The sequence below is a fragment of the Pelodiscus sinensis genome, chromosome 24 (assembly GCF_052426305.1).
Source record: "Pelodiscus sinensis isolate ZL-2025 chromosome 24, ASM5242630v1, whole genome shotgun sequence".
In the NCBI taxonomy this organism is placed as follows: domain Eukaryota; kingdom Metazoa; phylum Chordata; order Testudines; family Trionychidae; genus Pelodiscus; species Pelodiscus sinensis.
Window position 1 is genome coordinate 13139527 of NC_143075.1, and position 26299 is coordinate 13165825.

The 26299-nt window shown below is 46.5% G+C and overlaps 1 protein-coding gene across 1 annotated transcript in view; it reads left to right on the forward strand.

Moving 5' to 3' along the window:
• The first annotated feature begins 569 nt into the window (after positions 1-569).
• SLC25A33 (solute carrier family 25 member 33) overlaps positions 570-26299 on the forward strand; it is a 41805-nt gene continuing 16075 nt past the window's right edge. The window contains exons 1-2 of the mRNA XM_075906245.2: positions 570-784; positions 21186-21365. Coding sequence (XP_075762360.1) covers positions 735-784; positions 21186-21365 — 230 coding nt within the window. The 5' untranslated portion in view covers positions 570-734. The remainder of the gene's footprint in view (positions 785-21185; positions 21366-26299) is intronic.

The window sequence follows — 26299 nt, forward strand, 5'->3', positions numbered from 1 at the left end:
CTAATCCCCTTCCCCTCGGGTGTCCGGCTCCGCTCCCTCCCCGTTCCCTAGCTGACTGCCCCTGATGTGCTTCCCAGCACCCAGCCCTAAAACCATATCCTTGCACACCTCTTTCAATCTCATTGCATCAGCCCCAAGTCTGCATCCCCTTCCCATTTTCCTCCACTTCACCAGCCCCTGGGCTGCACTCCCATCCCATTGCACCCACACAACCCCATAGCACCCTACAATCTCTTTGCACCTCCATTGCATTGCACCCCCACAATTCCCCTGCACCCCATCCCATTGCACCCACACAACCTCCCTGCACCTCACCCCATTGCACCCTACAATCTCTTTGCACCTCCATCGCAGTGCACCCCCACAATTCCCCTGCACCCCATCCCATTGCACCCACACAACCTCCCTGCACCTCACCCCATTGCACCCTACAATCTCTTTGCACCTCCATCGCATTGCACCCCCACAATTCCCCTGCACCCCAGCCTCGCTTTCCGCCCACAGCCTATTGTAGCATCAGAGCTTTCCTTTCCCCTATGACGTCAGTGCCAGCGCCCCCGCCCCGCCTCTCCAAACTCCCGACCGCCTCGGCCCCTGGTTGGTGGGTCCCACACCCGCCTACGGCATCATGTGACTCCCGAGGCTCCACCCCCCCCGTTAGGCCCTGGGCCCAGCTGGCGCAGGCGCAGTGAGGAGGTGGCCGCCGTGCCGGTTGCAGGAGCCGGCGGGGAGCCATGGCGGGGGCACCGCAGGAGAACACGCTGCTCCACCTCTTCGCCGGGGGGTGAGTGCCCGGCGCCCGCGGCCACTCCGCTCCCCCTCGGGTCTCCTGCTCGGCTCCCCTCCTCCCCCCTTCCCCTCACCCCCTGCTCCCCCTTCCCCTCGGGTCTCCTGCTCGGCTCCGCCCCCCTCCCCCTTCCCCCCCGGGTCTCCTCAGCTCCCCCTTCCCCTCGGGTGTCTGGCTCGGCTCCCCCCCCTCCCCCTTCCCTCCCGGGTCTCCTCAGCTCCCCCCCTTCCCCTTCACCCCCTGCTCCCCCTTCCCCTCGGGTGTCCGGCTCGGCTCCCTCCCCTTCCCCCCTGCTCCCCCTTCTCCTTTCCCGTCCCCCCTTCATTTTTCCTGCCTCCTCTTCCCTTCCTCCTCCTCCTCCTGGTATCTCTGTTCTCTTCAAAGGCGTCGTTCTAAAGAGGGTTTGTGTGAGGGCGAGACTTCGAATGGTCCCACACACGTGGGGTGGGGGGTGGAGGGGAACTTCCCCCACCCAAATGTGTCAGTTCAGGGAAGACTACGACTGAGGAGGGGTTGGGGAGAGGTGGGGTTTAATGAGGGTGACATGTATTCGTTGCTCACCCAAGCCCTCCCACATGGTGGAACATGCGTTTTCATCAGGAGCCAAGGCTAGGGCCGACTGGCTTTCTCCTGTAAGTGGCTGGATTTTAGAGCCCTGGCAGTGTACTGCATGGCGTAAGGGCATGGAAGGCACAATCCATGACACACAAGTTCAGGCTCTTGTGCAGGTATATAGGGTATACCCGTTGACAGTACAGGCCAAAGTGGTGGTCATGTCTGGATCATAGTGTATGCCTCATATTACCATTACAACTGTGGTTTGCAGTGAGATTTTCATTATAAGCTCCTGTTTTCAGCTGTTCTCTCACTGGAAACTCTCCTTTTAGGCTACAATTCCTCCATCCTTTTATTACATGTATTTTGCTGGTGCAAACATTTGCTAGGATGGTATTGTTGCTTTCTTTGTCTCTGTCATCTCTCATCTGCTATTATTGATCTGCTGGCTTTTTTCTTCCTTCTTTTAAATCTTTTCTTGTCTCATCCACCTCCGTCCCCTCCATTCTTGTTTGTGTCATTGCAATAAGGCTGTGTAGGCTGTTGTTGCTGCTGCTGCTGCCTTCCTGCAGTGAAGCTGTATTGCATCCTAGCAAAATAAAACCTTTCTTCTGAATGTTGCATCATCGGGGCATGCAAATCTAAAGCCTTATGATTGAAAATGAGGGTATTTTGGTGCAGTATTGATGGCATCAGCAATTCATGGAAGTAGGGAGGTGCTTAGAACCCTGGTCAGCTGTTGGTATGAACTTTGTGGGCATTATATGGGGGCCACTTATCAGGAAACACAGTTGCATTGGAGTGCCAGATCCCTAAGCAGCAATTGTCATTAATATAGTGAAGCTAGAAAGAGCCATGGAATAGCAATGTTATAATCTGTGTTCGTCGCTTTGCTGGTTGAATGATTTAGTCAAAGTACTTCTTCCCCCTGCAAACTTTGTGATTAAAATTGTGCGTCTTCCTTGAGAACATCCCCATAAGAGTGAAGTATGGACTCTGTAAATGTCACTACTTTCCTGGGATGGGTCAGTTTAATAATTTATTTTTGCTAGATCAGCAATTTTGTACCGTGGGTCGGGACCCCAAAGTGACTTGCAGCCCCACTTTAATGGGATTGCCAAGGTCCAGCGTTAGACCCAGAACTCAGGCTCCTGCCCCCCCCACCCTCTTTTCCCCCCAACCTTCAGGCTCTTCCTCCTCCCCTGGTGTCAGGTAGTAATTCTGATACAGAGGCAGCAAGGTGGGGGAAAGCATGTAGTCAACTACTTGTTTACATCTCTAGCTCAGGGAAGGAACATTCCTAGGACAGGAGTTATGCCTTCATGCTATAAAGCTGGTGCAACCTGAGGCAGGAAAAAGCAGTTTGTGATGAGAGTCTCTAGGTCCACATCTACAGAGTAGAAGAGACCATGTCCTGAAAAAGTATGGAGGGTTGACTTGTGACAGGGCAAGGGTATTTTCTTTAAGGCAGTGACTGAATGCCTTGAATTCTGAGGTTTCTTTTAGATACAGGTGCTGGGATGTAAGGTAGGGGGTGACTTTTTTCCCCTTGATTTTTGCGGAGAAGATTAGCAGTGAGTGGAGTACTATGAGGATCGTTTGGGAAGGGTAATGACAGTTGATAGTTGTGGTTTACTACGTGCTGGAACTCAGTCTTGTTGGAAGGACATTTCAGTAGCTTTAAGGCTTTTTTATGTTTCTTGATTACATAAGAGCACAGTTCAGAGGCTTTTGTTTGAAGGAGACATGAAACCTAAAAAGCAGCATCTGCCCAGATGTGTGTCTGTGCTGACCTGCTGAGTATGAACACTAAAAGCTTTTTGCATGTATATTGATCAGAATTATAAAAATGTTTTTCCATTGTTTTCATAATGCTGTTGGATTCTGTGCCAGAGCTGGCAAATTATGACAAGTTTGCAAGACTGATGTTAGACACTCCTACCTTTACTGCCTAACTTGGTGGACTTAGAATTGGACATAGAAAAAGCCAGTTGCATTCGCTATATCCAACCATGTGTAACTACAAAATTGTATATATCGGTGACGCTACAGTGAATTTGTTAAACAAATAGCTTGATGCAAAATCCTGCCTTTATTTGCGTGTCATGTTTGAAGTCAATGGGAGATGCAAGAAGCCATCCAAAGGCAAAGTTTAGCATGTGGTCTTTAGGCAAGTTGATAGGCTATCACTTGACTGGACTGGGGAGAGGGTGGTGAATGTTTGCAGAGCATAATTAGAGCTTCTTGCATAGGCTGCGATTAAAAAGCAAGGCTGTGAACCTGCATAATGTAATGTTCCAAAAGACACTGGCGACTGAAGTCCTCTGTTTAGCAACAGACCAATGTTCTGAGATGTAAGAGAGGCTCCACGATTAACTAAGACTGGCAATCAATTTCACATAGGCCACTGAAGTACTTTCAGTTGGCAATTACTTTGGAAGAAGGTTCTGCAGTGCAGGGAGCTGAACAATCCAAAAATGGGGCTTATAATGGAAATTGACCAAGTTTCATGTATTGTATTTACTTAGTGTCAGCATTGCAGTATTTTTCTCTAGAAGTTTCAACCATAAAATGATAGAAACATATAATATTTTGAAATATTACTACAGAAAGCTATTCAGGAGTAGAAAGGAGCACTTTTGTAACCTTTCCATCATATAGTCAATTGTCAGAACATCCAGGATTCTACATATAGAATCCTGAACTTTCACATAAAAATAAGTTAAAAATGAGGAAGGAGTTTACAACTCCTTAAAAGGTGGAGCCCAGAACTCTCTGGGAAAGTTCCAGGAACCATTACAACTTTTTATACTCTGTTTTTCAAGCTAGCAATAACTGATTCATCCAGTAAATTAAAAGCCACAGAGCTATTTGCTGAAGGCACTACCTTTCTCCTCCTGGCTTGGAGTAGTATATGTTGCCTATTGAGGCTGGGGTCCAGTTTATTCATGTATGCAGATAATAAAGGTTCCAGGCAGCCCAATGGAGTAGCACAATAAATATAATGAAAATGATCCCCAGTAGCATTAAAATCAGTTCCACTGTATCCAGGTCATCCTCAGCTTCTCCAGAGATCTAATGGAAAAGGGTTTTCAGGGTTTTTTTGCAGCGTACCTAGAAAGTTACCAGACTTGGGCTGTTTTGGATCCAGAGAGCACTGGAATCTTAACCCTCACAGATAACATCCTGCCAGCCGTCCCCTTTTTTTATAGTGAGGGGATCTAACTCAAGCACCCTTGTGAACCCAAGTGTGGCAGTAAGGCACAGAGAAGAGGATTCCAGGTAGGGAAGAGAAGAAGATGCCTGTGCTGAAGGTCTATCCTTGGTGTCAATTAGGGATATAAGTGACTAGTGAACTACCTGATAAGCATATCTATCAGAGAGAGGCAGCAAGCTGGGGGGAGTGGGAGCTGGCTAAAAGCCACTCCCCTCCCCAGCACCATCTTCCGGGGGAGTAAAAGAAGCAGAGGTGTAGCAGAGGATCAGGCACAAGTTGGGAATCAGCTGATTTCCAGCTTGCGCCCAGTCCCAGATGCTGTGTTATCTGCTTTTTGAATATATTAAGGGCTGGCAGCTCTTAATACATTTAAAAGGCAGAGTCGCAGCAGAGTTAGCTCCCGAGCTGGGAGCTAAAGCCCCTTGCGGCTCTGCAGTTTCCCCCTTGCAGCTCTGCAATTTCAACTTATCAACTAATTAAGTAGTTCATGGAAATTCCTGACTACTGATTACCCACAATTTAAAATCACTAGTATCAGTTTTCCATATTTAATGACTGACTCTTCACTCTCAACAGAGGTAGTGATGCTGTAACAAACCCAGCTAGTATGAATGTACATCACTGCCCTCTGTTGGATTGGGCTGGAATTGCTCAGCTGCGTGCACAGTCCCTGTATGGAGAGTGAAACAAAAAGCAGGACTATGTAGCACTTTAAAGACTAACAAGATGGTTTATTAGATGATGAGCTTTCGTGGGTCAGACCCACTTCCTCAGATCAAATAGTGGAAGAAAATTTCCACAACCATATATACCAAAGGATACAATTAAAAAAATGAACACATGAAAAGGACAAATCAAATTTCAGAACAGAAGGGGGATAGAGGGGGAGGTAAATGTCTGTGAGCTAATGATATTAGAGGTGATAATTGGGGAAGCTATCTTTGTAATGGATAAGATAATTAGCGTCTTTATTCAAACTTGGGTGTCAAGTGTCGAATTTAAGCATGAATGACAGTTCAGAGGATTCTCTTTCAAGTGTAGTCTTAAAAGGCCTTTGAAGCAGGATGCAGGTAATCAAGTCATTGAGACAATGTCCTTTCTCGTTGAAATGGCAAGAAACTGTTTTTTCTTTGTGATCCTGTCTAATATCTGTTTTGTGGGCATTGATCCTTTGGCGAAGAGTCTGAGACATTTGTCCAATGTACATAGCAGATGGACACTTTCGGCACATGATAGCATAAATTATATTTCTGGATGCGCAGGAATAAGTGTTCTTGATCTTGTAACTCGCTTGGTTATGTCCAATAATGGTCTCAGCCGAGTGCATATGTGGACAAAGTTGGCAACGGGGTTTGTTGCAAGGGAAGGTTCCAGGGTTGGTATTAGTGTGGTATGTCCTGTGGTTGTTGGTAAGAATCATCTTGAGGCTAGGCGGTTGTCTATAGGAGACTATGGGTCTGTCTCCCAGAGCCTCTTGGAGTTTAGTATCCTGTGCCAGTATAGGCTGTGGTTTATTGATAATGTGTTGGACAGGTTTAAGTTGGGGGATGTAGGTGATGACAAGTGGTGTTCTATTGTTGGTTTTCTTGGGTCTGTCTTGAAGTAGATGGTTTCTAGGTATTTGTCTGGCTCTTTCAATTTGCTTTTTTTATTTCTCCGGGTGGTAGCTGAGGTTTATAAATGCTTGGTGGAGATCCTGAAGTTTCTGTCAGTGGGATTAGAGCAGATGCGGTTGTATCGAAGGGCTTGGCTATAGATGATGGATCGTATGGTGTGTTCTGGATGGGAGCTGGAAGCATGTAGGTAACTGTATGAGTCAGTGGGTTTTCTGTAGAGAGTGGTGTCTAATTTTCCATTGCTGATTTGTACTGTGGTGTCCAGGAAATGGATCTTTCGTGTAGAATGGGGTGTAGGATGTTAAAATCTCTGTGGAATGACTCTTGTGTTTCTTGGCCATGCATCCAAATCATAAAGATGTCATCGATGTCGTGTAAGTAGAGAAGGTGTAAAAGGGGATGGGAGTTGAGGAAACATTGTTCTAGGTTAGCCATAAAGATATTAGCTGTATGGAGAGTGTGTAATGGTGGTGAGCACCACAGAAATGTCTATAAAAATGACAATAACCAAGTACTGGTAGTTGTGCAGTCTCTAAGCTCAAAGCCTGCACTCAAGGCCAGAGGACCTATGTGAAATTCATATAGCTGTTTTGCACTGTGTAGTGATGACACGGTGGTTCGTAGGTGGTCACAGAGTTGTTATTCTATTTAACAGTTACATCTCTTACCATGTGACCAACCACTCCTCTTCTGCTCTTCCAGAGAGGCTCTGCCCCGTTCCTGTGTTGTCCTGCTTTCTTCCATGTGAACTCTTAATGCACTGAACTTAAATTCTTCTGGACCTGCTTCTACCAAGATATGAGAGATTAGCCATCTGTAATGGCTCAGTAGGGAACCTGTTGGGTGGTGATAGATGATGTGGACATCTGAGTTGTGTGCTGTATTGTTCTCTTCTTCCTTACCTGAGCATATTTACAAGTAAAGATTGTTAGGTGCTTCGTTACCATGGTGATATAAAGTCCATATGAAAACCGATGACACATCGGGTGCTAACAGTGCTAGGCAATGTCCAAACAAACTGCTTGGAAGTGCTCATAAACCAAGTTTCCAGTCTTGCATACACTTATGGAAACTTAAAAAACAACAAATAGTCTGGTAGGGAACCTGTTAAAGCTCATGATACCATCTACATGTTTTGTTAGTCTGTACAAGATAAACTTAAAAAACAACAAAAAGTCTGGTAGCACTTTAAAGACTAACTCGGCTACCCCTCTGAAGCTTTTATACACTTGTGTGAGCTTAATTTGTATGTGTTTATCCCCATTTTACAGATGGGGAAACTGAGGCAGAGACATGCTTGTCCCATGTCACATGGTGTGTGTTTGTTCTGCAACAGTGACAGAGTATAAAAACTTGGAAAGTCAAGATCAACTTTATTAAATCTTATAAACCCTGCCATCTTTATGGGCTGCTTTGTAACAGCATGATAAATTTCTAGCATATTCCCTTGATAGACAAAATCTGATTAAAGGAAAATGACAGATATTAAATATTTATTTTGCTAACAGTGTTATCAAAAGCAATTTCTGAAAACCATTGTCACTGCATCAGTACATCCATTCAAGTGAGGGGCAAACTCTGTGGGATAGAGACTTTAGTTTACAGAACATCTAGCACAATGGGGTCCTGGACTCCTGAGTCAGGTCTGTGTGGATAAAAATTTCCAGCAGGGCCTCCCTTCAATGGTGCAAGCTAATCAGATCCTTGCATGATGATCCACGGAAGTCAGTGAGACTCTAAGGCCGTGGTCACCAACAAGTAGATCGTGAGCTACCGGTAGATCCCAGGGGCTCTAAGAGTAGCTCTTGAGCCCACTCTGAATTGCGCACCTGCGCAGTACATTTACATTAGATTTCCTCATTTGAGGAGCAGCTACTCACTGAGCAACAACACAGGTGAGTAGCTGCAAGGAATGGTGGGAGCTGGGAGGTGGGGAGGGCTGAAACACCCCAGCCAGCTGACTCTGGCTTTCACAGCTGGAGCTAGGCGCAGACTCCCTGGGCTGAGTGCAGGACAGCCGGGCTGGAGGGAAGAGAAGCAGCTGCCTGGACAGCTTGCCATGGCGCTCAGCCAGGGAGCACCAAGCTCCACGTGGGCTGGCGCAGAGGAGAAGCTGCCTGGCCTGCTGGCTGTGGCGTTCAGCCCAGAGGAGGCTGAACCGCGCTCCAGCTGATTGGGTGGCTTCCCCTCTGCGCCTGCCCACGTGGAGCTTGGTGGCACCCTGGCTGAGCGCCATGGCCAGCTGGCCAGGCAGCCGCTTTTCTTCGTTCTAGCCCGGCTGCCCTGCAGTCAGTCCGGAGGGAGCGCGGGTCGGAGGCTTCCCTCTGTGGCTGGTGTAGGGAACTCTCTGCCCCCAACCTTGTTTCCTCTCCTCTGCCCCAAACTTGTCCGCCGCCTCCTGGCCCCCTGTTCCCTCTCTTTTGCCCCCCCCCGACCGCGCTGCAGAGACCTGCTCCCCCCCACAGAAACTTGTCCCCCGGCACCCTGCCCCCCCTGCAGAAACCAGTTCCTTCTGGCACCCTGTCTCCTGCTACAGAAACCTGTCCCCCTGCTCCCCTCTGCAGAAACCTGTCCCCCTCCCCCAGCACCCTGTCCCCTGCTGCAGAAACCTGTCCTGGCACCCTGCCCCCTCTTCCCTGTCCCCACTGGCACCCTGTTCCCTGCTCCAGAACCCACTAGCACTCCTCCCCAGTACTGTGTCCCCTGCTCCCAAATGACTTTTCTATGGGTCAGTGACCTCTGACTCAAGGCAGGTTCCCTGCCATTCTCATAAATAAAGACAATGCAGAAACTTTTTGTGTTTAACATAGTATTCTATTTAAAAATGAAGCCTGGCCAACAAACCCCCAATTGGGGCCAAGCCCCCATCTGGCCACAACCACTCCTGCACCCCCCTTCCCCAGACCCTAGATCTGAGCCTATCAAACACTGGAACCTCATGCCCTCAGCCCCTCACATACCCCAACCCAAATTCCTGCACCCTCACATCTGCAAGTCTGTGGCCTTGCTTAGTATCCCAACACTGCCCATCCTGGAACCCCCTCCCCGAGCCAGTGTCCTCTTCTCCACCTCCTCCTGCATCCAGATTTCCTCCCAGAGCTTGTACCTCTCACCCCTTCCCACACCCAAATCCCTCATTCCCACCCCAGAGCCTACACATCCTGTCTCAACGCAGCAAGGGTCCAGCTAGACTGCAGGAGTTTTTCAGGATTCTGGAGATATCCCAGGAAAAACTCTTCTGCATCCAGGGTTGCGTTTGTTCTTCTGCTTTTTTAGTGGAAGAGCAAACAGGCTCTTTTGGTCACCCCTATATTCCTCTTTCCACAAGGAGTAAGGTGGCTTCCAAAAGAAGGGTTTTTTTTCCTGACATTTGGTCCAGTGTAGACAGGCCAAATGTTGGAAAAACCTCTTCCTACAGAATAATAATAATAAAAATAAGCAGCAGTATAAGGATTGGGGATAGCAAGTGATGGAAAGGAGGAGAATAGAGAGGGCGGGGCTTCACGGAAGGGGCGGGGCGGTAGATCTTGGCTTGGTCTGTCATTTAAAAAGTGATCTTGGGTGTCAAAAGGTTGGAGACCACTGCTCTAAGGATACAAGTGTCAGCCCACACAGTTGTTTGCAGGACAAGGGGCCTAGGATAAATAGGATCCACATTGCTAGTGGAAAGCATTAGAAAGTGGGAGCATTTAAAATTTTGAGCCACTCCATCACTTAAAACAGTGTTGTTGGTGGTTTAGTATTTGCCTTGTGCTGACCCCGACTGATTTTTCTGTGGATGAGGCCCCCAACCCAAAAAAGATTCCCCACCCCATATTCCAAAAATGCAGGAGTCCTCATGTAGAACCTTCCCAGCTGTCCTCACTTGAATGTAGAAAGTTTCTCTTTTGAGCACTGGCAATGCTTGTTCAGTGGCAGCAGGGCATATGACCCCTGGGCCATTTAAGGCTCTACTGGTCAAAACCAATATCTTTAAACTTCACCTGGGGGCCACTGGGTAGCCAGTGCAGGTCCTAAAACATCAGTGTCATGTGCTTATGGTGAAAGTCTGTTAAACTGCCATGCTCTGCACTAGCTTTGGGATTTAAGATATTGCTCCCTATGGAGCACGTTGCAGCAGCAAGTAGATTTGTGGGGGTTTCTTAAGTCAGTAAGGAATACCGCAGAGTAGACCTGCTAACAAATTGCTCCAGCAGAGGTTAACAACTTGTTTTGTGTGGAGCAAACACTAATCTTTACAATTGCCTCTGGGAGGTAGGTGAACTAATGTTCTCTTTACAGATGGGGAAACAGAGAGACAGGTTACAATGGCTTGCAGGGCCACATATCCAGGGTTTGCCTATGACTTGCTTAGTTTAACTTCCTGACTCCCAGTTCTATGTTTAGTCCATCTGTCTGCATACACTATAAGAAAAGGGTTTCTGTTTCTTGAGTAGTGTTTAACCACCACAATCATCTGAGAAACAGGAAAAATGCTTTGAGAATTCATGTACCTGGTAACAAAATTTAGTTGGAACTTGATTGAATTCTTAATATAATTAAGGTGCGTGTCTTTATTTCATTACTTGTGTTAATACAAAATCTGCTTCAGGCCCTGAATACGCATCAGCTTATTTCATTTAATTTACCTCATAATGTAGCACTAAAACAGTGAAGGCATGACCTGATTAACTGCCCCCACTGTGTTTTCATTGCTGGAGCATGTGGCATGTTGCAGAAAAACAGATTGAAACTTTTCATCACAAAGTAAATCTGGAGAAAAGCTCTGTAAAAGGCATTCTCCACAACCCCCCCTCCTCCAACTTGAGAACTCAAAATTCAGCTGTTGAGGAAACTCTTCTCAGTGCTTTAAGCTTTCCTAGGATGATGATGGGCATGCAATGAAACATTAGGAGCAAGATTGTGAACCCCTTGTATAAATGAGCAATCATTTGCCTGAGTGGCCTGCTGGGTGAAGCTGGGCATGTCATGGCCTTTCTCTGTGCCTTAGTTTCCCCATATTTAAAAAAAAGGGGTGTGTAGTAGTGACCTCCTTCATAAATCACGTTGAGATCAACTGATGGAAAGTGCTGTCTAAGAATGAAGTTTTATGTATTTCTCGGGCAAATGCTTGACAGTGTGAATAAGGGGCTTCCAGTTTGATCCTCTCACAAATTACCCTTCATTATAACCTTGGTTGGGCTTGTGGCAGTTTTTGTCCCTGTCTGTGTCTTCTGGGGTTGCACCATTTATCAGTCTTAATTTTCCCTGACAATTATGTTTGGTCTAGGACTGAGGAGTTCAGGTACCCTTTCTGATTGAGTTTTGATTCTGGAGTCATTCATATAGACTAGGTTATTGGACTGCTGACAGGTTCTTTATGATAGAGCCATTGTGTACTGGGGCAGATATTAAGTATGAATGTCATAGTGCCTGCAGATTAAGAAAGTGGGAGGTAAAAAAAGAAATGCATAGTCAAATGTGGAATCTAGCAATTTGGCTGTGATTTTTTTATTTTAATTTGCATCTACAATAAATAAATAAGCTGACATAGTTATATAGGGCTTCCCATCAGTTCTTGTTATAATTACTTACTAGTTGCTTTGTGCTCCTGCCTGGGAATCATTGAACATCATGAGAAAGATCCATTTCTGTTGTGCTCATGTGTTTCTGCTGCCTTTAATTTGTAGATGAGGGAGGAGAGAGTGAACAATACTTCTAGCTATCTCTGACCTTTCTGATTCTCTTTGCTTTCTCTTTACTAATGATGAGCAAATTGATTGAGAAATTATCTTGATTTTACAAGAGGCTGATGCAATAAAAGCTATATATCTTTTCCTGAGAACTAAAATTTTGCTACTGGTGCATCAAAGCAATTTTAATTAGTACAAAGTCTTGGTGTAACTTTCTTTGGAAACTCTGTGTGTTTATAATGTGGTACTGCAAGGGTTTGACTTTGTTTGCATAGCTGTTTAAGGTTGTTGCTGTTTTTCTTTTTCCCAGATGCAGGAGTCTGAGATGCTCTGGGAATACTAGAAAGTACTTCCTTTATGCACAGCAGGCTATTTTCAGATGTCTTCCCAGGAAAAAGAACGGAACAGGGAGAGATGATGCAAGGAAACCTCATGTGCAGGACAGTCAACTGATCAGAACCTGATGTTAATGCACTAAAGTACTTACTTAAGCTGACCTGCAGAGTATTTATATCATGGACAGAATTTGCTCTGACATATTGAAGACCAGAGTCTGACTCTGTAGATAGTGTTGTGTTTAAAGTCATGTCGGTAACATTAGCCCAGAGTTGCTAATGCCAGTACTGACTCATGCTGTTTACCAAACAGCTACACACTTATCCCAAGCCCAGCCCCGGCTCCACCCCTGCCCTTGCTCCACCATGTAACCCCTCTTCCCCCTCACACTAGGGATGTGAAAGTGTAACCATGTAAATGGTTACACAGAGGCTCCCAGTGTGTACAGGGAGTTGGCTTAAAAGCTGGCTTCCGGGGAGCTGACTGCTGTCCTGTATGTAACCACTGACATTTTCAGTAGTTACAGTTACTTACACACATTTTAACATACCTACAATGCACACCTTTCCTCAAGCCCCCTCCCCCAAGGGACGCAGCCTGAGGGATTACTGGAGGTTATGGTGTGGGGCAGCAGCAGAAGTCCCCCTTCGTTGCAATGGCGAGAGCTGTAGGGAAGCAGAGGGACTGGGCTGGCCTGGGAGATAGCAGTAGTGAGTGTGTGTGGGGTGGAAGGAGGGGACTTGACGCTGCTGCTGTCCTCAACCTGCCCAGCGCCCCATAGGCTAACCTGAGTATGGGGGATCATCCCGTCCATTGAGGGCGCCAGCAGTCATCCCACCCTCCTGAGTGCAGGGCCTGGGCGGCCGTCCCAAACCATCGTGTGGATAGGACGGCTCTGCACACACCTCTCCTGGGACACAGGGACATATTGGCATTGGTGTGGAGTTTGCAGCTAGCTGCTTTAGCCCTGCTGTGCTGTTGATGGTGCCAGCAGGGAATCCTGGAAGGGGAAGTTGAATTGCCTATAGATGGCAGTGAGGGCCAGGGGATGGGGTGGGGAGAGCACACAGGCTGGCAGGTGAGGATGGGAGACACCAATCTGAGCCTTGCCAGAAGGGGGTACCCGCTGGCCTGCTATGAAAATTTGAGGATTAGCACTGGCTCTAAGGTAAAGAGAGTTTGAGACCCCTGACTTAAATAGTAGAGGCTGAATTTATGTGAGTTTACTGAACTAATAGCAGGATGGAGGGGCACTTTGTATATGGGAATAGGTTAGGATGGCAAGGAGACAGCTAGTGGCTGGAGAATAATGGACAGGTGTCAGAAGATTGGAGAAACTGCATAACAAGATGTCACTCAGTGAAGGAATCATCCTGTTCTCACATCAGTCACAAAGGCTATGGAAGTACATGTACTCCAAGTAAAACCTGTGTCCTCTGTTGTCTGTAGGTAATTAACTTCATTTTGTTATGTATACAAAATTAAGAAAGTGTAGCTAGATGTTTGGCATGGTGCAGTGTGGGCTATTCCTGGTTTTAATGCAGACTTCCGGTGTGATCCTGGGCAAGTAACTTCATTCTGTGCCGCGGTTTCCCCATCTGTAAAATAGAGAAGAAGCTTCATTTCTCACTCATTTTCTGTCTTGTATATTTAGATTTGTAAGCTTATTGGGGCAGAGAAAGTTTATTACAGTCCTTGTGCGATGAGGCCCTGCTATCAGTCTAAGGGCTATTGTAATAAAAATAAAACAGTGTTGCGTTTTTACATTCCACTTCAATGGCATGAAAGTGCAGAATTGGCAGCAAATGCTCATATGCTTTGTACTGCTACCTGTTCAGCTCAAGATGCAATTCAGAGGGTTGGCTACAGTCCTATGGCCCTGAATAGAGAGACCCTGGTCACCAAGACACTTTTGCCTCGCACATGATTGTGGCAGTTAAGGTCTGTAATTCTCTGGTGGCTAGTTCCTTGCCAGGAGCAGAGCGAGCTTTCTCTGCTTGATTTTGCAGCCTGACAGAATTCTCAAGGTACTGTCAGGCATATGATCTCTGGTTTGGGGTTATTTTTGGAAATATTTATATAATCAGAAACTGGTGAGAAGAGGGGAGCTGCCAGCCTGAGGGTGTCCCTCAGCAAGGTGGGGGCAGGGTGAGGAGGGCTCTGCATTTCTGGAAGGGGTATGGCCCTGCACTGCCCGGAGTGTGGCACTCTGCTCCTCCCTGCCACCCTCACGTGCTCCCACAATGATTTTAAAGGCCTGGAACTCCATCTACCCCGCACAGGCCCCTTTGAATCACCAGGGCAACTGCCTCCTTTCCCATCCTCTGTCAGTGGGCCTGGGTGAGACTGATCTGGATATGGGTGACACATTGCAAAAGTAGCTGTTACAAAGTTCTGCCTCTTTTTTTTTTTTTTTTTTTTTTTTTTTTTTGGAGTGGCTTTACATACAGTTTTGTGGCTCTCCCAATTTTTCCCTGTAATTACACCTAGCTGATGAGACGCTCTATAAAAAGAAAGCTAACAAAGCAAGATTTATGACTAAAGCACCTGTCCCGTTATTTATGTAAATAGGGAATGATGACTTTCTTTGGTGAAGGCACAAGCCTGCCACTGTGCTTGTATGACCTTTAATGAATTTTCTTGGAAATGAATCACCTGGGTTCCTGTTTTAATAAGGTGGGAGTGTAAAAATGATGATTCATGTTCCCCTCTCCCTCACAGCATTGATTTCACTGGAGTCACTCGATTCACACTACCAGAAGTGAAGGTAGAATCAGGTTTGTTGTGCCAATGTTGGATCCAAGGCGCACAGGGGAGGACATTCTGGGCATGGATCTGACAATAGTTACCTCACGTCCTTCCCTCTGTTACCAACCCCAAGCTGTTTTTAAAGTCTGTAATCTGGGAACAGACAAAGGTTTTGTTGTGAAGGGTGTTTTCCCTGCTCAGGGCCTCAGTCCCTTCAACCTCTCCCTCCCTCCCCCCCCCCCCCCCCCCCCGTTGAGACTAGCACACCGACAGCATGAGCCGAGCACGCCACATTGAGAAAGATGCGCTAAAGCATTGCGCTCCAAAGTTGTATTTGCAGAGCAGATAGCTAATGTCAAGCCCAGGTTCTGTACACATGAGTGAAGCGCTGATAACAGCCAGGCTGCTTGTTCAAAGTCAGTCGTCTGTGTCAGCAAATGTAGCTCAGCCTCTATCCAAGCAGCAGCATTTCAGCTGCCGTGGGTGTACTTACGTGTACACCTCCCTTCCTAAGCGGCTTCAGTGCTTTCTTCTGCAGCCAAGGTCAAACTCAAGTGGATTAAAATGGCTGGAGGCAAGGATATTTCTCAGAACACCAGTTACTGTAAAATGCATGAATTGCCACTGATTTAAGGTAAACTTTCTGTTTGTGGTGGAAAGGAGCAAAAATTAAGAAGCTGAAGGAAAACACACTTGACTGATGTTGCTACTCATAGTTAAAGGCTCTAGGTTCTCACATTTCACCAGGGTTGAGTTTTGCATGGGAGGAGAATTACTAATAGCAAAGGGAGAATTACTAATCTCACAAATGCAAACAATGATGGAGAAACTGGAATTAAAGTACCCACTTCCTTGCCCAAATGGTCCTAGATATTCTGATCATCTTTACAATAAGGGCTAATCTGCCCTTAAAATTTTTTCTGACAAAATCTCTATAGTGTAGAGGTGGCTTATACTAAGGATACAAAATCCCATTTAATTAATTTGATTAAGTGTTACATTTAACTGGCTAACTAATTAAATGGGGTGGGCAGGGGGCCATGAGCTGGGGCTGGGCCCACCACAGATGGGGGCTGCTCTGGCCAGGCTGAAACAGCCCTCTTCCCATGGTGGGCAGGGGGACTATTCAGCCCCTACAGGTTAACTGTAACCAGTAAGACTCATCTGTTTAAGGTGAGGCTTACTGGTTAACCATTAAAAAACCAACCAATGGTCTGGTAGCATTTTATAGACTAACAAAACGTGTAGATGGTATCATGAGCTTTCGTGGGCACAGCCCACTTCTTCAGATGACTGGTCATCTGAAGAAGTGGACTGTGCCCACGAAAGCTCATGATCCCATCTACATGTTTTGTTAATCTATAAAATGCTACCAGACCATTTGTTTTTTTTCTGTAACAGACTAACTTGGCTACCCCTGAAGCAGCTGGTTAACCATTAACATCCCAAGCTTATACTGACAAAAAAAATTGCTATTGCCATTACAGTTTATATTAGGGATGTTAAAATGCGTGTAATCCAGTAACTGTATAGCCAACAAATATTCTGTTATTTACATGGTTAATGGTGAGGCTCTGCATTCAAAGTAACTTGGGAGCAGGCGGGCAGGCAGGCTGGCTCAGTGGGACCTGGTGTGAGCTGGGACTGAGGCAGCCTACCAGCCCACCCATAAAAAATTACTCGCAAAGCTGCAGCAGGATTGGGGAGAAAGAAGGGGCATGTGTGTAGTAGGTAACATTAATCAATAAATGATTAACCAATAAGAGGATGGTTAACTGGATACACTATTACGTCCTAGTTTATATAGGACATGGCCAAACTCTGTATTATAAGCCACATATGTGGCTCTTTCACAGTTAGTGTGGCTTGTGGAGTGCCCCCTCAATTTTCCATGGAGGGGGAAGAGTGGGTGGGATAAATTATGAGCTTCGGCCCTAGTGGCTTTAGCCTTGTGGGGGATAATTGGGGCAGAATCCCCGCACTCCGGCAAGCATTGCCCTGTGGGGGCTAATTGAGACCTGCAAGACATGCACAAACTTATGAAGATTATTGTATGCAGCTCGGAGGCTCTGTAAATTTGGCTAATCCAGCAAGCCAAATTAGCACTACCAGCAAAAGCACATTTATTCATCGACAGCTCCCCAACCAGCATGGCTATTGCAGCAAAAGTTCCTAGTGTAGACCTGGCATTAGATTTTATTTACTGTGATGCTTATGTTAATGAGCTGTACATACCTCATCTCTTGAGTTTTGCTCTCAAGTGCCTAGTCACTCTAGCAGACACGGTTTTGCTGATGTGTAACATTGGGAACAGTTATTTTTTCTTCCTTCTCTCTGAAAACACCTAAATTGCAAGTTTGCTATCAACTTTGCTTAATTAAAAAGTATTCTCCAAAGGGAATCTCATAGCATGTCTTGAAGTGATAACATTCTAAGACACTTGTGTAAACAAAAAGAAGATGCTTCCTTCCATTGAGTGGATGCTCTCTCCTGTTTGAGCTGTAGAAAGCTGGAATTTTCAGTGTGCCCTCTATACCCTGGCTAGCTCCTATAATATCTTATAACACTTTTCCATAGTAAATGTCTAAGCACTTTGTAAAAGAAGTGTGAGGAAACTATTCCAAGGACAAAGAGCCTTGACCAAGGTCACTCAAGCTAGGGCAGTAATCAGAGATGACATTAGAACCCAGGTCTTCTGAGTCTTAGTCCGGAGTGCTCTTCACTTGGGGTCTCAGCCTGTGTTGTTCACTGCTTTACTAGCAAGGGTTAATTCTAGAGCAGAGAGCTCCAGCATGATTGCAAGCCCCAGTCAATATGTAAGGTCAGATGCAACAGAACTGTCTCATACAGCCAGAGGAATTAGTCTATTTGCAAGACTTCAGAGCTTCCTGACTTGCATTACCCCCTTTGCCCCGAGTCCGTGTGTGTGTGTGTGTGTGTGTGTGTGTGTGTGTGTGTATAACTATATATGGGAGGGGAGGAGGGAGAAGGGGAAAGAAGAGCAGTAGAACCTCTCTGAGCCACAAACTTGGGTATTGCCCCATTTCTCAGCAAAGATGTAATAGCAGAGTGGTGTTCTGACCTTACTGGAAAGGTTACACGCATTACTGGAGCTTTACACAACGCATACTATGGGAGGAAAAGCATTTATGAGCATGCAGTGAACTGTTAAATAATAATTTTAAACAACATTTGTCAAAATAAATGAACCAGCTACATCTTGCAATGTACTGGCCTTGTTTTAATCATTCTTGTTTGTTTTAAAGTGCATTAATTTTCAGTGGCTTTCCCAATCAACATGAGTTAGCGTTGTTTGTTGCTGATGTGTATGCAGTTGTTGCTAGTCACATAGGGTATGCCTGTACTGCACTCCAAGTCCAGGTTCTGATTCATGTTGAGCTCAACTTTTCCCTTTGTTCACACACAAATCAGTCTAAGGCCATGTCTCCACTTACTGGAGGATCAATGCTCTGGCGATCTTCCAGGGTTCAATTTAGAGGGTCTAGTAAAAACCCACTGAATCTAATGCTGATGGCACCCCTGTCAGCACCAGCACATCTTGCTGTTGTGAGGAGTAAGGGAAGTCAACAGGAGCGTTTCTCCCATTGACCTCCCACTGTTGAAATAGTGCCAAGCTCAGCATAGGGTACATTGACTCTAGCTGTGTTTATTAGGTAGCTAGAGTTGCATACCCTAAGCCAGGCATGTCCAAAGTCTGGCCCGCGGGCCAATTGCAGCCTGTGTTCCGGTTTAATACGGCCCCCGCTTCCTCCCCTCTCCTGGCTCCCCGGCGCTCTTTTGAACTGGCACGCTCAGCGTGCCGCTTCCAGCCACACAGCCGCAGCCGCCCATGGCCTCCACAGTCCTAGAGCCTGCCCTGTAGGGCATGTCCGCAGCCCCGCTCCCCTGCAGGTTCGCCCTGCCCCCGGGCTGCAGTGAGGCCGGCGTGCCCTGCGCTTTCCGCCCGCCTCCAACCCCGCGGGCCCTCCGCCTTGGGGCTGAGAGTGCGGGGACGGCCCTCACGCATGTTCACGTCTTCAAATCTGGCCCTCTTTGAAAAAAGTTCGGACACCCCTGCCCTAAGCCAACCACCCCCCATGGTGTAGACCTGGCCTAAATCATGTTAACAAGCACTCAGAGCCTGGGTCCTAAAACCCTGTTGGGACTTTAGCTTCTGACCCACCCCCTATTGTTTTGCATTGTTGATGCAACTCAAGCTGTTACATCCAAGTCTGAAGGTTGATGTAGGGCAGTATGAACACATTAGCATGGCTGTGATATCCTGGACCAGCAATTGCAAGGCCAGGTATACAGTGCAATGAGGATGCAGGTTTAATAGCAGATTTAAAACAAACAAAAGGAAGTTTTTCTTCACTTGGTGCACAGTGAACCTGTGGAACTCCTTGCCAGAGGATGTAGTGAAGGCTAGGACTCTAACATGGTTAAAAAAAGAGCCAGATAGCCATCGATGGACCTAATCTCCATGAATCTATTAGCCAGGATGGGTAGGAACGGTGTCCCTAGCCTCTGTTTGTCTGGAAATGAGTGACGGGAGGAATCATGTAAAGATTACCTGTTATGTTCCCTCCCTCTGGGGCATCTGGTATTGGCCACTGTCGACAGACAAGATACTGGGCTAGATGGACCTTTTGTCTGACCCAGTATGGCTAATCTTATGATGCTCAAATGCAGGCTTGGGGGAAAAAATGGGTCCAGAAGCCCAGATGCCACTGGCCTAGATTTAAAATTGTAGTGTGGACACATCCTTAAGGACTTATCTGCTTGGGGACATTCAGGAAAGCAATTCCATATTAACTAAAGGTATGAATTTCAAGTGTTTGTTATACCACATTAATCCCTATGTGGACACTCCCAGTATTTAAGTGGCCTTAATTTAGTTTTATTCTCTGGTGAACTAAGACAAACTGAGATAAGATCAGTTTACTTCTGGGAGTGTGTGTGCACACTTTCTTTCATTTCACTAGTGAGCAAAGCAAAGGCCACCTTAATTCGAATAAGTGTGCTCACATAGGGATTTAACGTGGTTTAGCAAATCCACTTTAAATTCACAACATTAGTTAATTCAGGTTACCTTGTCCCCGAGTAAACAAGCCCTCAGGAGCTACATTTGCTAACAGGAAGAAACCCTTAAAGAAAAGGAAGAAGAACACTGAAGCAGAAATTCTGTTTCGGTATCTAGATAACAGTGGGAAAATGATATGAGCTGAACAACAAGAGCTGCAACCATGACACATGGTGTTACAGTTGTGGAAAACAATAGAGAAACTGAAATAAAATTAGATGCTTTTATTGCTCTTTTGTATTTTGATTCTTTGTATCATGTGGCAACAGTTTGTGTCAAGGACAAGATTTTCTTGACGCTTGTGCATAGGGGCTAATGTGTATGCCATGGAAGCCATGGAGTGTTTTTTTTAAATTGCTAGGAACAAGTGTTACAGCTTGTTTAATGTATTAAATTACATATAAGCATCCCAGATCAGGATAAAGGAATCCATCTGATTTGACCACATAGCCTGCCCTTTTGCCCCCCTTTTCTTACCTCTCAGTGGTGTTCTCAAATTAACAAGTGTTAATTCTTTGGGGGCAGCTGATTAACTCTAGTGGTCTGAGATTCCTCCCCATACCACTTCTGAGAAGAGAGCATGAACAGCTTTGTGAAACTTGAGTGACTTTGTCACATTAGTCTGCACAAGGCCCCCAGAGTCCCCTACAGCTGCTAGCTTTAAGGTCTCTTATCTAGGCCTTTTTTTTTTTTTTTTAAATAGAAAAACCACCCAAGGACACAGATCTAGAGACTTGTTTATCATAGGGCCAGAGACCCACTGAAAACTGGAATTACCACACTCCATTCAAGAAGACCGAATTCTCTGGCACAGTAAGATCAGGTGACCTGAGAAAAGAGGAACATAGAACATGGGACTAAGAGCTGATAAGCTGCTATTGATATTGATGTTCTCTGACCTTCAGAACCCTCATGCCACTGGTCATTTATGCAAGCATTGTGTAGAAACTGATTCACTGAATCTTTCAGACAAGAGTTATGCTCCTGTTCCTAAACCTTCTCTCTTGCCCCATGCCAAAATTTCCCCTCTCCCAATATTGACACAACCACAATTGTAACTTTCTTACAGTGGGAGAAGGGAGAGGAACAAACGTTGCTTGTTACGTGTGGAGGTGTTTTGATGTGACATTATTTTGCTGACGCTGTATGCTGTTTGCATTGTGCCTTACAGGTGCGGAGGTACAGTTGGTGCCATTGTTACATGTCCCTTAGAAGTAATAAAGACCAGGCTCCAGTCTTCAAGGCTAGCTTTCCGGACTTTCTACTGTCCTCAAGTCCAGCTGGGGACAATCAGTGGGGAAGGAATGGTCAGGCCAACATCTGTCTCACCCGGACTTCTTCAGGTTCTAAAGTGAGTATATCTCTTGTGATTCATAGCAACATCCACACCTATTGGCCTTGACTGATTTCATTGGCACTTGGTTTTACATTTGAATGGTGGTGTTCTTGATTCACACTGGTTTGAGATGAGGAATTGGGACTTTTGTGTTCAGCATCATCTGAAAAGTTGAATTAAACTTTAAAAATACATCTTGTAGACCTGTGGGAGCACCTTTGATTTTTCAGATTAACTTATTTACAACGGCACTGAGAAGCTTTCCAAAGAATACTGGTTTGGATTAATGATAAGTAGTGTATAATTCATGGATCGAATAGTCAATGCATTTTTGCATCGACTATTCGATTAGTCGATAGGGCAGCGCTGCCCCTTTGAAATGCCACCACGGTGTTTCAAAGGGGCAGTGCTGCACAGAGCCTGGGATCAGCTGGGGACTCCCCAGCTGACCCTGGGCTCCACGGGGCACTGTCGCTTTGAAATGCCATAGCGGCGTTTCAAAGGGGCAGCGCTGCACAGCTGATCCCGGGCTCTAGGTGGCGCTGCCGTTTTAAAGTACCTCCCTTTTCCCCCTGCCTTGCTGCCTCTATCTGACAGAGGCAGCAAGTGGGGAAGCGACTAGTCAACTAGTACTTAATATCCCAAGTTTGGATAAGTGTCTAGAGGTGGTATTTTAAATAGACTTATTGGATCTAAGCTTTCCAGTAAGTATTAAGTCCCAAGAATCAAGAGTCCATAGTAGTCTCTTGCTGGGTGATAATTATGTCGCAACTTCTCCCTTTCATCTCAGGAGCTGGTGACCATCTTTCTAGTTCAGAGTTGGAGCAGCATGGATGAAAAACGTTTTATTGCTGCTGTCTGTGCTGTTTACCTGCTCTGGGGACTGTGGGCTCTAAGACTGTCACTCTAAGTGGGATCTGCTCCTCTCCTGTTTGAGAGCCTGGTCCCTTTAGTTTTGTTCTAGGGTTTTGTGGGCCTTCATCCCCACCTCTGTGCGTGGGTTTTGCGTTACTTTGATGGGCAGAATCCACCGAGCTCAGTCATTAAATATACCGGGGCCTTGGTTTAAAGCACAAGTAAAAAAAATAAAAGTCAAGAACCCATCAAGAGGTGAGGAAGGGAAGAATGTAAAGGCTGTAGCAGATGATGTCTTGCATTGCACGACAGGCACTGAGTTTTAGAGTATTAGGCTGCAGTTGTTTAATATTGAAATGGTCCAAGCTAACCCCTGACGCCCCTCCTCGCTGGAGGGCGAAGGGCTGTGTAACATAGGCTGCACTGAGAAGGAGCGCAGTGGTCCCCACGTGTGATGGCTTTTCAAAACCATCTCTCTCTGACTTTCTTTTAAGGCTTAGATTCTGTCAAACGCTGCAGAGTTGGCATCTGCAAGACTGAGTTCTGCCAGTAGCACCCTGGCTGCCAGGAATACGATACGTTATGTGCCCCAATGGCAAGGTGATGTTTCACATGTGCTCTCCATATTGGTGCACATTACAAAATTCATTCTGCACATGGACATAAATTAGACTAGGGAACACTGGCTGGAAGGCCTAGCTGATCTTTTAAATTTGGAGCTCTTTCTGGAACAGGTAGGATGCTGGTGAATGTGGGTAAATGAAGGCTTCTCTGCACTGTATGAAAAATGCTGATTGTGACATTCCACATGAGAACTTGTGGGGGAGGAGAGAAGAGGAAGGAGACACAGTGTCTTGTACAGAAGCAGTTCAGCTAGAAATCATGACATGAACACTACAGTCCCTCAGTCAGCCTATTCTTTCTTCCTCTTATGCTATTTCTGACTGAGCAGCCTTGTGTCGGCTGCTGCTGTGTGGTTTCAGTCAGTTATTGTCTCGTTATTGGTCATCTTATTATATATTTTAGAAGTGTGCCTCTGTCTCTGTCTGAGAGTTCGTTCAAGAACTCCTCCTGAACAGTAAGAGCTAGAACCACCAAATTTGATATGCAGCCTCTTATAACTTAAAGCAGGTTCTCCCTTCCCCTCCCCTGCCCCCCGGACCTGCATTGCAGTCACCCCTGAAAAGAAGCCGGTGGGGGGGACTGCGCGCCCCCTCTCCTCTTTGCTCCAGGCTAGCCCAGGGAGAAACCGAGAGGCAGACTGCACAGCCCCAGGAAGAAACTAGCGGGTGGACTGTGTGGCCCGTCCTCCCGCCCCCAGGCTGGCCCCTGAAAGAAGCTAGAGGGTGGGGGGCACAGCATGACTCGCTCCCATCCCCTCCTTCGGCCAGCCTTGGCCTGGGCAATGCCAGGTAAGTCTTCTAGTTCCCATATAAATCCTCAGCTAGGAGAGAGTTTGTGATGCTTATAAGATGCCTGTCCACCTCAGACTGAACAGGCTGCTGCTCGTACCAGTCTCTTCAGGACTGATCCAAAAAAAGAAGATTGGATCTAAGGCAAGCCAGTGCTCCAAAGCTAATGCTTTTGTATAACCTAACCAAAGACCCTGAGCCCAGGTCTGTCTGCTGTCGTGTTTGTGAAGAAAGCAAAGTAAAAAACTGCATATGTTTATTTTGATCTTTGCAAATAAATATTTGCATTTAATTTTAGTCGCCCAACATCCTGTTTACATCAGGCATTTTGATGCACCCAAAAAACCCCAAAACAAACCAGCAAATTATGTTGGTTTATTTATGTAATACTGATAAAATTGGCATGTTGCCTGGTGAAGCTGTATAATTATATAACCATACCTTGGCAATCAAGTCTTCTGCAGAACTGTATTGCTTGTGTCACGCATCATAGCTTGCCTCTTATTGTAAATAAGCAATTCTTCTCCCCCCTTCCATCCTCCAAATGCTCTTCTTTATAACATTTTTTTTGTCAGAGCAGCATGCAATGTAAAACCAAGGTAATGAGAGTGAATCAGTACATTTGGATGCATCTAATTCCTCTCCCTCCTGCAACACAAAGCATTCCCGATTAAAGGACGTCCGGTGAAACCATTTCAAGGTATCCAGTTCTTGGAATAGTATTCCCTAGAGCAGGAGTGGGCAGTAATTTTTGACCATGGGCCACTTCAGAAATTTTTGAGGTGGCCCTAGGCTGCCCCGGAAGGGGCGGAGCCTCAGATGGAGGAGGTGGGGCCATGGCACTTCCATGCTTCTCCACCCACAGACGCTGATTGGTCTGGCGGGTGGGGGAGCGTGCAGTCTTTGACCCCACCCGAGAGATGCCAGCTGTTCCCTCTAGGTGCCCTGCTCCTGGCAGTGGGAGGAGACTTTGTGCTCCCTCCTGCCCCCAGGTCAGTCAGGGCCTGGGGGAGAGGGAGCGCACACAATCTCTCACTCCCTGCCCCCACCTTACAAGGGAGCACTGTGCTTAGTTAACCGCCAGCTGAACAGCAGCTGGAGGCTGACTCTAAGTGCAGTACCCATTGCAGGGCTGGAGGAGACTTGACACACTTACCCTGCCCCCAGGCCCAGATCAACCCTCTCGGTGGGCTGCATTCGGCCCATGGAGGCCCTTTTGCCCTCCCCCTAGAGCCCTATCTGCTTTATCTACAGGTAGCCGCATCCGCAGATGTGGATGCAGATATCTGTGGCTCATTTATGTGGATGAGGATACACAATTTTGTATCCAGGCAGGGCACTAGTATTCACCCACATTTATTTTCAGGGTTGTACTTTATGGGGAGATGGAAAGTTGGATAATACTGAGTCAGAGTTTTATCACCTTGAATGAGTCAACCAAGTTGGTGTTTGTGGTCTTGATTTCATTTGATCACATTTCATGCCAGCAGTTGCTCAAACTCTGTCACTTGCCTGGCTCCTTTTCCTGAGGTCTGTGAGGCAATCTTGTAACTCAGTCATACTGCTTGTCACAGACGAAAGGTGTTTTTGTCTATGAAGATTGATTACACATAGGACCTAAGTGCACTTTCCTAATATGGCTGTGTACACTGGCCACTGGCTTCCCTTTCCCAGTTGGATGAAATCAGAGTCCCTTGGCACTGCTGCTAACTACAACTTTGCTTTAATGGGCACGTTCTCTAAGGAAAGCGTAAACGCTTGCCTGCTCCCATCTCCACTCAAGTCTTCAGTGGCCACATTTGTAGAGCCGTTCCTATAGCTGGGGTGCACGTTCCTCCCAAAACGAAATGCCTTCTCTATAGCAGTATTGGATGGTTATTGTGGGGGAGCATGGATTTGTTCAGTTTTTTTCTTATGTGTATTGTTGGAGTTGCACTGTTCAGAACCTGATTGTTCATGATTGGGATGTTAGAATTTAACCGATTAACCGATAACATTGACCAACAAGCTGATGCTTATCAGTGAAACTTTGCCTGCCTGGAGATTTGGCTGCCTCCCTGCTGTGGGCTCAGTAGTTAGGAGCCTGAAGACACATGCCCGGTCCCAGCAGCCCGCTCTGTGGCAGTGGAGCCAGCCAGGGCTGCCATCCCGCTCTCACGGAGCTGGCTGGAGAACTTGCAGTGAAGCCTCTCCAGGAGTGGGCTCAGCAGTCCCTGCAGGCCTGGCTCCCGGGGAGGTGGCTCTGCTGCAGAAATGGGGAAGGCTTCCCTGTGGGCTTTGCAGGGTAAGGTTTATTCTGCTGCGCCCGCAGTGCGTGTGATCGCTAAGCTTTTAGTGGTTACCTTTTTAACAGACTTTGTACAACCCTAGTTCACACTGTGTTAATAACTTTGGACTCAAGCCTTCTAGAGGATGTTGGGCTCCTCTTACTGATACATCTCCGTGTGCTCCATGGTGCAGAATATTAGGGATTTGGGGCACAGACGCTATGGTTTGCTGCTGTTCTGTGTTTGCACAGTGCCTACCTCAATGGTCTTGGTCCCTGATTAGTGCACCTAAAGGCCACTGCAATATCACTGTCGATGATTCTTCCTGCTGCTGTGAACTCTGAAAACTTGAAGCAGGATGCGGAGCAAATTCGGTGTTTTGCATTAATTCCCTTTGCCCTTCTGACCTGAAATA